At 34.9% G+C, this 16538-nt stretch overlaps 1 protein-coding gene across 1 annotated transcript; it reads left to right on the forward strand.

The window, feature by feature from the left end:
• The first annotated feature begins 4408 nt into the window (after positions 1–4408).
• HSPA13 (heat shock protein family A (Hsp70) member 13) lies at positions 4409–15991 on the forward strand. Its single transcript, XM_033135407.1, has 5 exons — positions 4409–4536; positions 6044–6384; positions 9747–9960; positions 11697–11864; positions 12885–15991. The coding sequence occupies exons 1-5, from the start codon at positions 4512–4514 to the stop codon at positions 13550–13552; spliced, it is 1416 nt and encodes a 471-aa protein (XP_032991298.1). The 5' UTR covers positions 4409–4511; the 3' UTR covers positions 13553–15991.
• Positions 15992–16538: the final 547 nt, after the last annotated feature.

Consider the following 16538-nt stretch of genomic DNA (forward strand, 5'->3'; position numbering starts at 1 on the left):
TATGGACTGAATGTTTGTACCCCTCCCCCCAAATTCATATATTGTACCTAATCCCCAATGTGACGGTATTAGGAGGTGGACCTTTGTGAGGTGACTAGATAATGAGGGTAGAATCCTCACGACTGGGATCAGTGCCCTTATGAAAGAGACACCAGAGTTCCCTTGCCCATCTACCCTTCTCTCTATGAAACACAGAGAACACAGAGAGAAGACAACTGTCTATGAACCAGGAAATGGGCTCTCACCAGACACCAAATCTACCAGTGCCTTGATCTTGGACTTCCTGGCCTCCAGAACTGTGAGGAATGAATTTATGTTGTTTATGAGCCACTCAGTCTATAGTATTTTGTTATAGTAGCTTGAACTAAGACAATCATGTCATTAGAAAATGATGATAAATTTGCTTCTTTATTCTTTCCCCAAATTTATACCTTCTATTTTATTTTCTTGCACTGGCTTTTAATTCAAGAGCAATGCTATATAATGGTTGTAAAGTAGTTATTTTCTCATTCTAAATTTTACTGGCAATACTTCTAAGTTTGGTGCTGGTTTGTTGTTTGGGATATATATTTTTGATCACATAAGAAATATGTATGTGTTCATATGCCTTTATGTTTTTTTTTTATGTTTTGCTTTAATCAGAAATAATTTTTTTAAAGACAATCTGTTTCTTCTTGGAGACATATGTAATATATATTTCCACTTAAATACATATGTAATATATATTTCCACTTAAATTCATTTGAAACTTAGAGACAATAACAACAATATAAGTTATTTTTAAAATAAAGGGCAAATACATTCACCCTTCAAAAGTTCTGAAATATAATATTTTTGAAAAAACACTGTTACCAGCTTTTTAGTTACAAATCAAGTTTATTTCCCACCAATACCTTTACATGAAAAATGTTCATGTAATAAAATCTTAATCCCCAAAAGACATAAATATATAGAACCATAACAGTATAGCAGAAAAAAACGTATAAATACTCTCGTTTGTCCTATTATGGCATAATTTTAACATAGGAGCAATCTTTTCTGTTTAAATATTAGTGTTCCATAAAGTCTAACAATGTAATTCAAACAAAGTTGTAATTCCAATACACCTACTCTTTTAATGAATGTGAAGAGAACGGGATCAATTTTCCATTCAATGAACTTTTCTTATATAGATGAGGGAAGAGAAACAAGCGTGGATTAAACAAGGAGAATTTGGCCCCTCAATAACATTGATATGTAGGAAGAATTTTATTATTTGGCAATAATTTTCCTAATGGAGTACATTTCTGAAATAATAATGAGAATTACTGGGATATATAATTAGATGATTTTTCACTCTACCTACTATTTTTAAAGATTAGCTCTAATCACTAAGTTGAAAGTGAGGAATAATTTATTAAGAGAAAGAACACTAATTGAGATCATAATTGTCTTGACTTCTCTTGGCCTTTATTTTTCTCTCTATAAATAAGGGGATAGGTCCAAATGCCCTCGAAGATATTTTTCAGATATGAACTTCATTTAGTTATCCATTTAAAGTCCCTAAAAATTGTTGCCACTGTACTTAAAAAAAAAAAAAGAAAAAGACAACCTGGAATTTTTTAGTTTATCCCATTTACATTTAAGGATATAATAAAATTGATCCTAAATCTGTCATCTGGTATGTTTTTTGGTTTTACTTCTTCATTGATATATTTTGCTATATGGATTTTCTAAATTTTTAAATGATATATATTGACTCCTCTATGGAAAACTGAAAAAAAGTACATGTTTTTATTTCGTCCCACTCATTCTTCTCTATAACCTATTCCTTTTTCTATTAAGTTTTGTCATTTTTTGGTCTTTCAGAAAGTTGCCTTCATAAACTTGAATGATCTATTTAAGCTCCTATTTCTTAAATTTTCAGTTCTATATAATACGTATTAACTCTGCTGACTAAAATTAAGGGATACGTGACAACAACTACTATCCAATTTAGATGATATTTAGAATTTCTGAGCTGATGAGATTTATATAAGCTTGTTGGACTTCGAGTTGATGTTGTTATAGGGTGAGAGTTTGGAGGATTTTACAGGTGGGTGGATGTAAATCTTTGGGGACCCGAGAGTGAATTGTGGTAGACAGAATTACAGCTTCCAAAGAAATTCACATTCTAATTCACATTCACATGTGAATGTTACCTTACTTGGCAAAATGGATTTTGCAGATAAGTTTAAAGTTATAGAGCTTGAGATGGGGAGATTATCTTGGATTGTCCGGTGGATCCAATTGAATCATTCTGAGAAGGAAGTGACCCACTGTTGAGAGAGGAAGACAGTCTCTGTGCTAAGGAATGTTGGTGGCCTCTAGAAGCTGGGAATGCCCTCCGTTTACAGTTATCATAATGGTGACCTTGATCCTGCAATTGCAAGGAAATGAATTCTGCCAGCAAATCAAATTAGCAGGAAACAATTCTCCCCTAGAACTTCCAGAAAGGAATGCAGCCCTGATGCTTTGAATTATCCAGTAAGACCCCTGCCAAATTTGAGATCTAGAGAATTGTAAAATAATAAATTTCTGTTAGTTTAAGACACTAAATTTTTGGTAATTTGTTAAGACAGCAATAGAAAACTAATACAACCTATTTAGTGCCCTTTTAATTTTTCCCCTAGATTAAGGGCATTCCACTGTGAGATCATATAATCTGTACCTACTTCTCGAACAAATCAGGATCCCATTAGCAAGGAGAAAGGGGTGAGTGGCAGGGAGAATGGCAATAGCCATTACCACAAAGGACTAATCCTACTGATTTGGTTTACATCTCTAGTCCTATCTCTCAGACTTTCACCTCATGCTTTATGATCCAGCACTTCTAATCTATGAGATTGTCTTCTGGTTCTATGCTCTTGGTAATTCAGTTTCCTCTTCCTGGAATACCTTCAGTCTACTGCTTCATATTTTCCCATTACTCATCATGGCTCCCTTTTACTCTTCAAAGTACTGCATAGACATATTCTCTTCCACTAAGCTTTCTCTTCAAGATAAAATTACACAGTCTTTATTCAATTCTGTTTCTGCCCTCTGTCTATATCGCAATTATGGTATGTACCATAATAAAGTACATTTATTTGTTTACCTTCTGTCTCTCCTTCTGGTTGCTACCAGTGGCTACCATTGGGCTAAATGTTTGTTAGTATGATCATTTACCTAATAACACTCATGAATTGAGTGTTTGAATTATTCATTCTTTGTAATTATAATGAATATTACTCAAATTATACTGAATAAATACTCACAATAGACACATACATTTTTATACTTTATGATTTAAAAATACAAGAAATGGAGAGAACATTACAATGAATTCTCATTAAGCACAATTCAGCTTCAATAAACATCAACATTTTCATAACATTTTTAAATCAACTAGTAAGCCAATGGCAATTTATTTCCCCAGCAGGCTGACCTGTTGTTAACAGGGATTGTTTGATTTATATCTAAGGTGAGGAATTAAATGTCAGTTCGCCAGCATCATAGCTCCCGTGAACTTGAACAGCAGTAATGGACAAAACACACTCAGAAGGAGTCATTAAGTACTACCAGTGGCCAAACAGGGACAAAAATCGGGTCTATTATAGATTAGAACCTGAAAAACACTTCACAAGTGTCCTAAATGGCCATCACATGTTACAAGACTTGTACATGAAAGCGATTCCTGCCACTTACGATTTAATTCAAGAGAAAGCTAAGGTGTTTGGTTTTCGTTTTTGTTTTTAACGGTCCACTTCAATGTTAGCAAAAGAGGAAATGTGTCCTTGCTTTCTTGGATAAATCACATTGGCTGAAATTGCTTTAATTCATTTATTCCCAATACAAAAGCAGAGGACTGAGGATCTTATTGGAGTCACATGGACGCCCAGCTCAACCTCCGTCTGTGCCCGCACTGTGGAGGGGATTTACTAAGGAGGCTGGGGCCAGAGTGGCGTTTAGTGAAACCCCATCTAGAATCTAGATCCCAGGCAAAGGAGAATGCTTTAAAAGGCAGAACAAAATAACAAAAGCTGTAGTCTGGGCCTGGTTAGGGACAAGGCCCCCCAAAAAGCAGTAACCTAACGATCCTCACTCTCCCTCCGGGGATGGGAGCAGACCAAAACTACACTTCCCAGAATGCAACGCGGTGGGGCGATGCGAAAGAAATAACGTGTTTTCACCTCCAGCTGGCTCGAGGCGCTTCTGATTTGATTATAAACTCCAGCCCTTCTTCTTGGCTGTCTTCCACCTCAGCCTAATTGGCTCGGCAGTCCGTGCGTGGGAGGGCGGCTCAGTCGTCCCTGCCAGCTGATGAATGGAAGCTCTCAGCCTCGCGACCTCACGGTAAATAAAGTCCTTTCTCTGATGGGAAGATGTAGCTTCTCCGGCTGCGTCAGAGCAAGAAGACTACATTTCCCAGGTGGCAGCGGGGCTGCCGGGCGGAGTTGGGGCGGTGCCTCAGATCTGGTACAGTCAGCCTAAGCGTCTGCGGCGGGACTGTGATGGCCGGAGAGATGACGATCTTAGGTTAGTGATCGTGGGGGGTTCCCTGTCGCTGTTGTGGGCACTGGAGCGGTTCGGGGAGGCCAGGATGGGCAGGGGTGGTTGTCACACCTTCTGGATCCAGCTGGCGCAGCACGAAGGGAGCCGCAAAGGTGATTTAAAGGCGGTTTGGGGCTGTTGGAGCAGCCTCTAGGATGGCCCAGGCCGGGGTAGGCCCACGTAGGGCCGGCGGCAACTTTCTGCGTACCCCCCAGGGGCATCGGTGTTCGGCAACCGTTCTTTCTAAATAAACGTCGATTTTGAATCGTTGGTTGAATTGAGGCTTTTGAGAGGCTGTAAGAATGTGCATCACTTTACACCCCTTTGTGGGAGAAGGGGGAGGAGCCCCAGCAGCGACCTGAGCTGTAGACTCCAGGGATGCTGGATTTTGAGAGATCCAGGCCTCTTTCTGCCAGTCCGGGTTAAGACTTTCCCTCCCCGGACAAGAAGGTGATGAAATGCTTCTGAAATTTTTCACGTAGGAGCAAGAGGAAATGGGTTGGCACATAATTTCAATTATGTGTTCATAAGGATGAGCTAACAATTAGTAAAACAGACTCCTACATACTGACGTTTTGGGTCGTATGTAACATGGATGGACACAGGTGTATAAAAGCCTTCTGAAAGGAAGTCAATAACTGTAATATTCGAAGTGGCGTCTTTGTTCATCACTTCTGTTTACAGTCTTCATGGCATTTGTTCATATTTGTTTTTCTCATCAGTTAATATTTATTGAATATCTGCTGTTTGCTAGGAACCATTCTTGGTGCAGGGAATACAATTTACCATATCTGCCTTCAAGTAGCTTCCATTTATGTTGTCATAAAGTGTATACACTTTTATGCTTCTTCTCTAAATATTACTTCTGCAAGAACTATGTTCTTAGTTGATATTTAACTACAAAAAAAGTTAACTATATTCTGTTATGAAGTTGACAGTTTAATATCTAAGCAGCTTTCAAAATCATTTTATCCCATTTATCCACTTCATCCTGTTGAAAGAAAAAAAGGAGATAAGGGGATAAAGAGTTTTAGCATTACTATAACAGTTTTAGCTGTGAGAATTTTAATAATAGAGTGTCTTTTTAATATGATAACTAAAACTATAAAGCTATAAATCTAAATATCAATTGATCAAGAACATACATATGTATAGCTTTTGCTGCAGCTGAATGGCTTTTCCTGTCAACATCACAATTATTGAAATTTTTTTTTACTTTTTATTTCTTTATTCACCCATAGTGAAGTACACAAACATCCAACTACAGGGTTTTTCGTTTGTTTGTTTTTGTTGTTACATCATTTTAATTGCATGTGGTCAGTTTAATGAAAAATGTGATGTTTGAGAGAAATGTTATCATTAGTGCTATAAAAGAAAATATTTTGAAACTGTTTTTAGTCTTGTTACAAAGAGTGACAAAAGAATTTTACAATAGTAATTTCACATATTGTACTAGTTTTATAAGACACAGCTTTTAATTTGTCTATTTCAGGATCGGCTGTTTTGACTCTCCTGTTGGCTGGCTATTTGGCACAACAGTATTTACCATTGCCTACTCCTAAAGTGATTGGCATTGACCTTGGCACCACCTACTGTTCGGTGGGGGTGTTCTTTCCTGGCACAGGAAAAGTAAAGGTCATTCCAGATGAAAATGGGCATATCAGCATACCCAGCACGGTGTCCTTTACTGACCATGATGTACATGTGGGGTATGAAAGCTTAGAGCTGGCAGATTCAAATCCTCAGAACACAATATATGATGCCAAAAGATTCATAGGCAAGATTTTTACCCCAGAAGAGCTGGAGGCTGAAGTTGGCAGATACCCATTTAAGGTAAGTAATTAAGCTAAAATCTATTTTAATTTTAGTTCAGTGTGCTATTTCAGTTAACGCTTTGGCTTCAAGTTATAAAACTTTTTATTTCAACTGACTCAGTCTGCTTGGAAGTAATATTATCTCACATACCAATCTCACAGCGAGTCCAGGGTGAGTTAATTCAGTGGCTCCACAGTGCTATCAAGGACTTAGGACCTTATCATATTCTTGCTCTGCCATCCTCAGAAAGCCTGCCTCGCTCTTTCCTTGTAGCAGGAAGGCTAATGGAATCCCATGTACTATAGGTGGGTGGGTGGATGGATGGATGGATGGATGGATATGTTCTCTTGTGTTTGAGTGTACACATATTTGTATACATAAAAATAAATGAAACTAGGTATGGTGTTTTATGGCTTGTTTGAAATTCATCAATGTATCATGGACAGTTAGTAGATTCCCATCATCTTTAGTGGTTGCATGGAATGACTGTTCAACTATTTAATTACCCAGACCCTATCAGTATACATTTTATTTTTTCCCTCGTTTTCCACCACGGTTGGAGCTTCAGTGAATATCCTTGTACATATATCATGTTACTCTTCTTAGTAATTTCCTAAATTTGAATTCTAGGGGTAGAATTGATAGATCATATGCACATGTTTTTAAGACTTTTGATTTATATTGTCAAATTGTGCACCAAAAAGGTTATGTGCTCCTGACTATTCTTTAGAATGCCTATACCTTCACTAGTTATTATTTTAATCTTTGCCAGTAGATAATTTTTTTAAAAAAACTAGCATCTTCTTATTAGTTTCTTGAATTCCTATGATTTCTAGTGAGGACAGACTTTAAAAATGGGTTTATTGGCATTTTGATTTTCTTTAGTGATCCATTTCTTATCTATCTTTTGTCCTATTTTCTTTTGGGGTATTTATCTTTTCCTTGATGATGACAAAATACACTTGTGATGTTTTAAGTACCGTGTTTCCCCAAAAAGAAGACGTAACCGGAAAATAAGCCCTCGCATAATTTTTCAGGCTGACATCCCCTGAACATAAGCCCTAATGTGTCCTTTGGAGCAAAAATTAATGTAAGACCCAGTCTTATTTTTGGGGAAACATGGTAATTTTTCCTTTTTATAACATAATTGTGTTTTTGAGCTGTCAAGAACATCAATTTTTATGTAGTAAAATTGTCTCTTAATAATGTTTTAAAATGGTTTTGGACTCTTCCATGCTTTCAATGGCCTTCCCATCTTACTTACTTTTTTTGTTTGTTTTTTTGTCTTATCCCCAACACTTTTATATGAGTTTTTGTAGGTTTGGGTTTTGCTGTTTTTTTCTTTTAAACATTCAAATGTTTAGTTCATATAGGATTTTTTTTTGTAAATTATGAAGTGAGATTCTAAATGATAGGTTTTAAAATAGTTGTATCAATGCTGCTTATTGAATAACCCTTACATACAAAATCTCAAATTTTTTATCCATTTTTGAAGGAGAAAAAAATGCTTTTAAGTGTCTTTCTCAGATTCCTTTTTGTTTTGTTTGTTTTTTGTTTCAGGCATACCGAACAACATAGTGATCAGGCATTTACACATTTATATAACTCACAAAGTAATAACCCCAACAAATATACTACCCACCCCGACACTGTACATAGCTATTAGACCATATTGACTATATTCCTCATGTTGTACTATACACCCCATGACTGTGGTTTTAAAATTATAGTTGACATTCAATATTATATTAGTTTCAGGTATACAGTGTAGTGATTAGACATTTATCTGATTTATAAAGTGATCTCCCAATAAGTCTATTACCCATCTGACACTATACATAGCTTTTATAATCCTGTCAATTCTACTCCCCATGCTATACTTTACATCCCTGTGACTCTCCTGTAACTATCAATTTGTACTTCTTAATCCCTTCACCTTTCTGATCCAGTCCCATCTAATAACCATCAGTTTGTTCTCTCTCTATGGGTCTGTTTCTGTTTTGTTTCTTTATTTTCTTTAGATTCCACATGTAAGTGAGATCACATAGTGGTATTTGTATTTCCTAGTCTGACTTATTTCACTAAGCATAATAATACCCTCTAAGTCCATTCATGTTGTCACAAATGGTAATATTTCATCCTTTTTTATGGCATTGTATAAATATACCACAATTTATTTATCTAGTCATCTTTTGATGGGCATTTCACTTGTTTCCATATCTTAGCTATTGTGAATAGCTTTGCAGTGAACATAGGGGTGCATGTATCTTTGATTTAGTGTTTTGGATTTCTTTGGATAAATACCTAGGTGCGGAATTGCTGGGTCATAAATAAGGTAGCTCTGTTTTTAACTTTTTGAGGAAACTCCATACTATTTTCAATAGTGGCTGCACCAATTTGCAATCCCACCAGCAGAACGTAAGGGTTCGTTACCTTCTCTCCACATCTTGCCAACACTTATGTAGAATGATAAAATCATAAAGCTATACATCTTCCTCTAAATTACAGCTTTAGATACATGTTGATCTAAGAATTATTTTAAGGTCTCCCCCCCCTTAAGTTTCTAAGTAATCTGATTTTTTGTTGTTTCTCTTTCACGTGGGCTGTGATAGTACTGTTATCTTTGGACCTTATTTTAATAGTGTCTGTAGCTTGTTTTAGTTTTCTCCATACAGGTGAAATACTTTTTGGAAGGTCAGGTTTCCTTAATTGAAACCTAATTTTGTGGTCCAGAATGACTTGAGTAAATTTCTTATAATTTCTTACAACAGACTAATTTTCTTTACTATTGATGTTAATACAGTCTTTTCTGTTGGTGAAACTAGGATAGTATGTTTTAGAATTAATCTAGTTTTTTAAATGGACAACTACATTCGGGATAATGAGGTAATACACAATATGTGTTTTTGTAGAAACAAGAATATAAGTGATATTTGATTCTTGGATAAGAGCATAATGAAGCACTAAAATTGTTCTTGCTAATATGTTCTGAAACATTCTTTCAGTTATCTGTTACTTTTGGAACAAGTTTATTTTAAGAAAAAGAAGGTCTTTAGTCACATACATGATTTAGCAACTGTTATTCTTTATATTTCATCATTCATTTTTTTTTTCATTTAACAAATATATATCAAGAATCTTTTATGTTACAGTTATATTCCTGGTGATGACTGTTACTATTTTGTTACCGAAAACTATGGTGTGGATTCATTTTAATAGATTTTAAAGTATAACTTTTAATCTCTAATCTTAATAAATGTAATTGATAGACTACAGGTGAATTTTATGACTTTGTAAAGGTAAGTTTTGATGAAATAAGTCCAGTATATATATATGTAAGTATATGTATAATGTATACCTTTTTTATTTTTTTTGCACAGGTTTTAAACAAAAATGGAATGGTTGAGTTTTCTGTGACAAGTAATGAGACCATCACAGTGTCCCCAGAATATGTTGGCTCTAGGCTATTATTGAAATTAAAGGAAATGGCAGAGAAGTATCTTGGAATGCCAGTTGCCAATGCTGTTATTTCTGTACCAGCAGAATTTGATCTAAAACAGAGAAATTCAACAATTGAAGCTGCTAACCTTGCAGGTAATAGTCACCTTTGCCTGAGTTACATTTTTCTAAAAATGTTCTTAGGTTGAAAATCTTCTGTAGTAAGGTGTATCACCTTGAAAACTACCTATTTAGGCACATAAACAAACTATATGGTAGGTAAATGGGATGGATTTTGATACAAGTTTACAAACAATAAGAAAGCTCTAGCACAATGTAAAATGTATGTGTTATGACAACAGCCAATCAGGCACATGACAAAGGCTGAGAGAACATGGACATATGTGAGCCTTGAGTTTTTTTCTTCTAAACTTTTCTTAATGTTAAGATGAATATAATTTTTTAAAAAAATGTGAGGTGGGGAGAATCCATTTAACACCATTCAGCAGATACTGAGTGTCTCGATAAACAAAACAGATAAATCCCCATTCTCGTGGAACTTACATTCTACTAGGGGGAAACAGAAAATCAGCATTAAAGAGAAGTAGATCATGGAGTTTCTCATCTTTAGCATGACTGATGTTTCGGGACAGGTAATTCTTTATTGTAGGGGAATGTCCTGTGTACTGTATGTTATTTCGCAGCATCGTAACCTTCACTCACCGGATGCTAGCAGAACTATCCCCACCTAAATGGTGACAGTCGTCTGTCTCCAGACATTGCCAGATGTCCCTGAAGGGGCAAAATGGCCTCTGGTTCAGAATCTTGATACAACGTATATCGGAAAGTAACATGCTATGGGAAAAAAAAAAAAAAGGATAAGGGGACAGGATTGCTGGGTGGTCAGAGACTAGAAGATCCAGCAGGTTTTAAAGAATGGTCAGATAGGCCTCACTGGGAAAGTGACATGTTTGCAGATTTAAAAGAAGCAAGGTAGATAGCCAAGGAGATATATAGAAGAATTATGTTGCTGGAGAGAGATGGGCCAGTGTAGCAGCCACAAAATGGGAATTTGCTCTTACATAAGAAAATAGGAGGTTGGCCACTGTGGCCAGAGCAGAGTGAGTAATGAAGTCAGAGAACTAAGGGGAAGGGTGTTATGATCTTTAAATAAATTCTTCTGCGTTGAAATAGTTTTTATGGCTCCTGCTACAGAAAGCCATATTACTTTGCAGACCACTCATGTGTGGCAGTTAGTTTAAAGCAGGAATTTTTCTCAAGGAAATCTGATCTTTTGCCTGCACAAATATAACAATTCAAAATCAGATTTGCTGTATATTTCAGATTTGCATTTCAGGGTCTCGTAAGTACTTTTTAAGGGGGTACTTTAAGTACTTTTTAAGGGTATAATTGTAGCTATTTGAACATCTCATCTAGATTTTTCTTTTTATTATTTCCTTTCTGTTTATTCATCTTTTTATGAAAAAATCATTTTTTTAAAAAAAGCACAGTAAGCTTATCATTTCTACAGCAATTTGTTATATAATGTTTAAATTTTTATTGCTCATATATTCCCAAAAATACATGAAAAATTGAGGCGCAGAGATTTTTTTTAAGTATTAATTAAGAATATAATGATGTATTCCACTAAATCTGGGCCTTTATGTCTTTATATTATGATCATTTAGAATAATTCTAATACACATTTAGAAGAACTGATATTTGTCCTTCCCATTTCATTGTTTTTATTGGGTTTGTGACTATTGTTTCTCACTATTACTTAATGGAGTTCATGTCATAGAAGAGATTAACATGTTGTGAGGTTGAGCAGAAAGGAATTTAATTGTACCCTCTCATGAGTTGTTCGTTCTTCCCTCCAACCAATCATACAGGACTGAAGATCTTAAGGGTGATCAATGAACCCACAGCGGCAGCTATGGCCTATGGTCTCCACAAGGCTGATGTCTTTCACGTCTTGGTGATAGATTTAGGTGGAGGAACTCTGGATGTATCATTGCTGAATAAACAAGGAGGAATGTTTTTAACCCGGGCAATGTCTGGTAAGTAAAATATACAGAGTTAAGGAGTTTCAGGCACGTTAACATAACTAATTTGTAAAGTGTTCGTTTAAAAGGTTTTTTTTAGTATTCTTTGATTTTGGTCAACTTCTGTATATGTAATTTTATGCTAATTTTATGCCACCATTTATGTGTATTAACAGCAAAAAGTTAAGTCTCAAAAAAGGACTGGGCATCCTGTAAGTCAAATAAATATATTGCCAGTAGTAGCTCACTGAGCCAATACTTTTCATGGCCATGGTGAAGGGAACAGAAGGAAAGAAATTCTTTTAAAGTGAAGGGTGATCATTTTATTTTACTTGATAATCTGTTTTACAAGAGATATTTTTAGAAAATCTGTAATAGTATTCTCTAGGAAGTGATAGTATTTTACATTCCAAATCTTTTAAAAATGTTTTTGTTTTAATTTAGTTTAAGGAACTAATAGGCCTGTTTGAAAAGTGCAACTGTAAGGTATAGGTGGTCTACCTTTTGCATTTGTCTTCCTCCTAACTGCACTGTCTTTAGAAACAAGTTCAGTGCTGGGGATTTATATTACATTACTCTTCCTTTTAAATCATTTGTTTCTATTTTTCAGCTTTTTATCATGCAAAACAAGAATTTTTTTAAAAAAATAATAAAATGTCTACTGGTACTTTTTAATTATAAGAAGGACTTTCTTTTGTTGAATAATGACAACTAGTGTTTGTAAACTGCTACATAAAAGCCAATCTGCATTCTCAATATATTTTCTGAAAAAATATTTGATATCATTAAGAGATAGTTCCTTTTATGTCATTTAAAAAATTTAACCGAGATGTGCACTGTTTTTTAATAGTACACATTTGAGTTAAAATCACTTCAACCCAGTTATTTTCGATCACTCTTTGCATGAGTAAAATCTTATAATCTTATAATATATTAATTAAAGAATATGTTATTCCCAGAATATCATTTTTATACATAGACATATAAACACATATATGCATAACTATAATGTAAACTCTTTTATTTTTAACTTAGGGAACAATAAACTTGGAGGACAGGACTTCAATCAGAGGTTGCTGCAGTACTTATATAAACAGATTTATCAGACATATGGCTTCCTACCCTCTAGGAAAGAGGAAATCCATAGATTAAGACAAGCTGTGGAAATGGTCAAATTAAATCTGACTCTTCATCAGTCTGCTCAGATGTCAGTATTGCTGACGGTGGAGGAAGAGGACAGGAACGAACCTCAGAATAGTGTCACTGAACTGCCAAAGGACAGACTGTCCCCAGCAGAGGGCTCCCATGTAAACAGCATGTCTGGAGCTGACCTTTCTGAAAAGAAGAGTGGAGAAAGTCAAGTTTTATTTGAAACGGAAATATCACGGAAGCTCTTTGACACCCTGAATGACGATCTCTTCCAGAAAATATTGGTGCCCATTCAGCAAGTATTAAAAGAAGGCCATCTGGAAAAGACGGAGATCGATGAAGTGGTTTTGGTTGGGGGCTCTACTCGTATCCCTCGGATCCGCCAAGTTATCCAGGAGTTCTTTGGAAAGGATCCCAACACGTCTGTAGACCCTGACCTGGCAGTGGTGACGGGAGTGGCCATCCAAGCAGGGATTGATGGGGGCTCTTGGCCTCTGCAAGTCAGTGCTTTAGAAATTCCTAATAAGCATTTGCAAAAGACCAACTTCAACTGAATTATGGAGGAATGGTGATTATCTGTGATCTTGTCTAATCTGTTCCTTTTTATCAGACCACCTCCTCCAAAAAAAAGAAACTCTAAAATATCTCACAAATTCAACATTTAAATTTAACATCTAAATGCAACATTTAGATACACAAGAATTTTACATAACATTTTGTTTTAGAATCGAATGTGACCAAATTGATCCTATTTGATTTTGGAGAGATTCCATTGCAACATACTTCTAAAATGATAGAATTGAGGTAAAACTCCCTTGTAGGAGCATTGGTGGCTGTATTTTCTGGATTCTGGAGATAGATAACCATATGCACTTAAAATTATATTCTGTAAACTTTACCTAGTGCCAATTCCAGGACTCCCAGTTCTTACTAAATTGTATTAGCAGGAGCTGGTAAATTACATACTTGGTTATAACATGTAACCATTAATTTGAACAATACTTGAAGGACAGTGCTGGTGTCAGATATTTACATTGGCTGAGAGATAACAGTATTAGTAGTGTAAGCTGCATATGTAATATTTAATAACTGCCATGTTATATAACAAAATCACTTTCACAAATTCAGTATCCCATTATGTGTTCTATTCATGCATTCTCTAGATTTAAAAAATAATGGATCAGTTTTTCTTTCTAAAATACCTATAGATATATTCAGATGTTTCAATACCAGATAGCAGAAATACCCAATTTATGTTCTAGTTCCACCATCTGCTGTGCATCATTCTCTGCTTGGATTTCCATGATTCTGCCCGGTTAGAAAACGATGGGAAATTTATAATTGCATTTTTAAAATGTGTTAATGTCACAATAAAGCCGTCATTACTATCACTTTTTTTGTGTGTTATCCAAGACCTTTGTAGACGATGGTAAACAGCATAATTAGCTACAGTATTTGTTTTATGTTTTTGTTTTTGTTGTCAGTAAGCCCTGGAGAATGTAGCTTGCATTTGATTTAGTTCTACTGAGATTTTTTTCCCCCATATTTATTTTTGAATGAAAAAATGTGCTCATTTGTAAAACTTTGCTCTCATTTCCTATTATCATTTTAAAATTGTCACACTTGGACTACTTTTAGCCTTAAGATGAGAGCAAAAAATTCATGGTACTGGAAACAATGTGGAAATGTAATATGAACGGCAGTCTGGAAAATTTTCCAGCAATCAGCATTTGTAGCAGTTTTGTTTTGGTCTGTTTCCTTTTAGAAAAGTGGCGGGGACCAAGAGAAAAATTATAGCAGTTCTTTTTCTGTGATGCCCATATTATGTGAAGATTTTTTTTTTTTCCTTTAAGAGAGGCATGCTTTATATCAATATTCAAAAATTATACTCTGGTCAACATTTTTGTTAAATTATATCTAACAAAAATTTTATCCATTGTTGAATTTTCAGTCACTGAAAAAGAACTAAGCAAACTCCTTTCAGCAACATCAAAACATTTCAGCTTCTTAGTAAAAAGCTGAATGTTAATATTTTTTGTAGATCTAAAAAAGAAAATTTCTTAGTGAAATTGCTGTTAAAACATAATTTCAAATACTTTTGTGTACAGAATATGTCTGTAGTAGGTAAATAGAAAAATATAAAATGTTTATTGACATTTCATTTTAGAACTAATGGAGAAATGCCAAAGTGGAATCCTTCACTGCATTATGAAAATATTGAAGTGTTCTCTTGGACTTTCTACATATCTTTAATAGATTTTAGAATGGGAAAAGATCTTTTTGTGAAGGTTTTTAAGAGAAAAGTATTCCAATTTATTAAAATTTCCAAATATAGTATTAGCATTAACCTAAAGCATTTTAAGATTTTTTTTTTTTAAAAAAAGCTGAATTTCTTTACTATCTGAGATAGTTTAGGACAATCTGTTAACACTTTTAGAGGAAACAATTTGCAAAATAGGGCAGCTAATCTCATATTCTGGAATTTAAATAATTTGTGTCTGAGAAATGTCAGTGTTGGAATTTGGGGGCAATAGTTTAGCATTTTCTCTAGTATAGTTACACCTTTAAAAAATGAAGTAATATCTGTCTTCAGTCATATTTTGGGAGGCTATATATAAACTTGACATCAATATAGTTTAAGAGAAAAATGCATCCCGATAGGGATCATTTATGCATAATAGTTTGAAGACATTTTTCATAAAGCAAACTTACATTTTGGTTGTACATCTAGCTAGTGTTTTTTGAAGTACACAGCTTTAAAGATATGAACTGTCTTGTGTGATTAGAATATGTGAATGAGTAATTTATTTTGTATCAGGAATGTTTTGGTACTGTGTTCACTCAAACCACTGACGCACCTGTAGATACTACTGTGTATAACGTACTAAAGATTATGGTTGTTGTGTATAACAGGTTGTGCCTCTTCAATGTGTGTGTATACAGGTAATTCATGTTTTAGTGTAAATAAATACAACTTTGCAGTTTGTTTTAAACTGTGTACTTTATTTTGTATTTGGGACTAGGCCTGAGTACATTTTTGATGTATATATATAAGAAAGGAAGTGGGGTTGGAGCCGATCTCATTTTCATGGCAGGTGACCCTCAGCTATTGCCTAGTTCCCTGCATCCTGAACGTCTCTGGAATTTACTTTTACTTAGATCCCTAATTTAGAAGAGGCAGTCCCTGTATCGCATAAACACTATCTAGAATTCTGAATACCAATTCATGGTGTCTGACTATAATGGAGTCAAGACCTAAATGGATCTAGATCATAAATAATCCTGCATAATAGACTGCTGTAATCCTTTGGTTGATGGTTAGTGCCTTCTAATTTTCTAATAAAGTTTGTATTATTTTTGGACAAAAAAACTCTAATTTTTTAGAGGAATCGTTTGATTAATGTAGTCTTCAAATGAGCCCTTAAAGATAGACTTGATTCTCTCCAATGTTAATTCCTGTGATTCCTTCAAAGTTGTATTAACTACTGTTGCTGAGGGACACATATGAGGAAATACAGTGACACTTCCATACTTACTTCA

The sequence above is a fragment of the Rhinolophus ferrumequinum genome, chromosome 2 (genome assembly GCF_004115265.2).
Source record: "Rhinolophus ferrumequinum isolate MPI-CBG mRhiFer1 chromosome 2, mRhiFer1_v1.p, whole genome shotgun sequence".
NCBI classification, from domain to species: Eukaryota; Metazoa; Chordata; class Mammalia; order Chiroptera; family Rhinolophidae; genus Rhinolophus; species Rhinolophus ferrumequinum.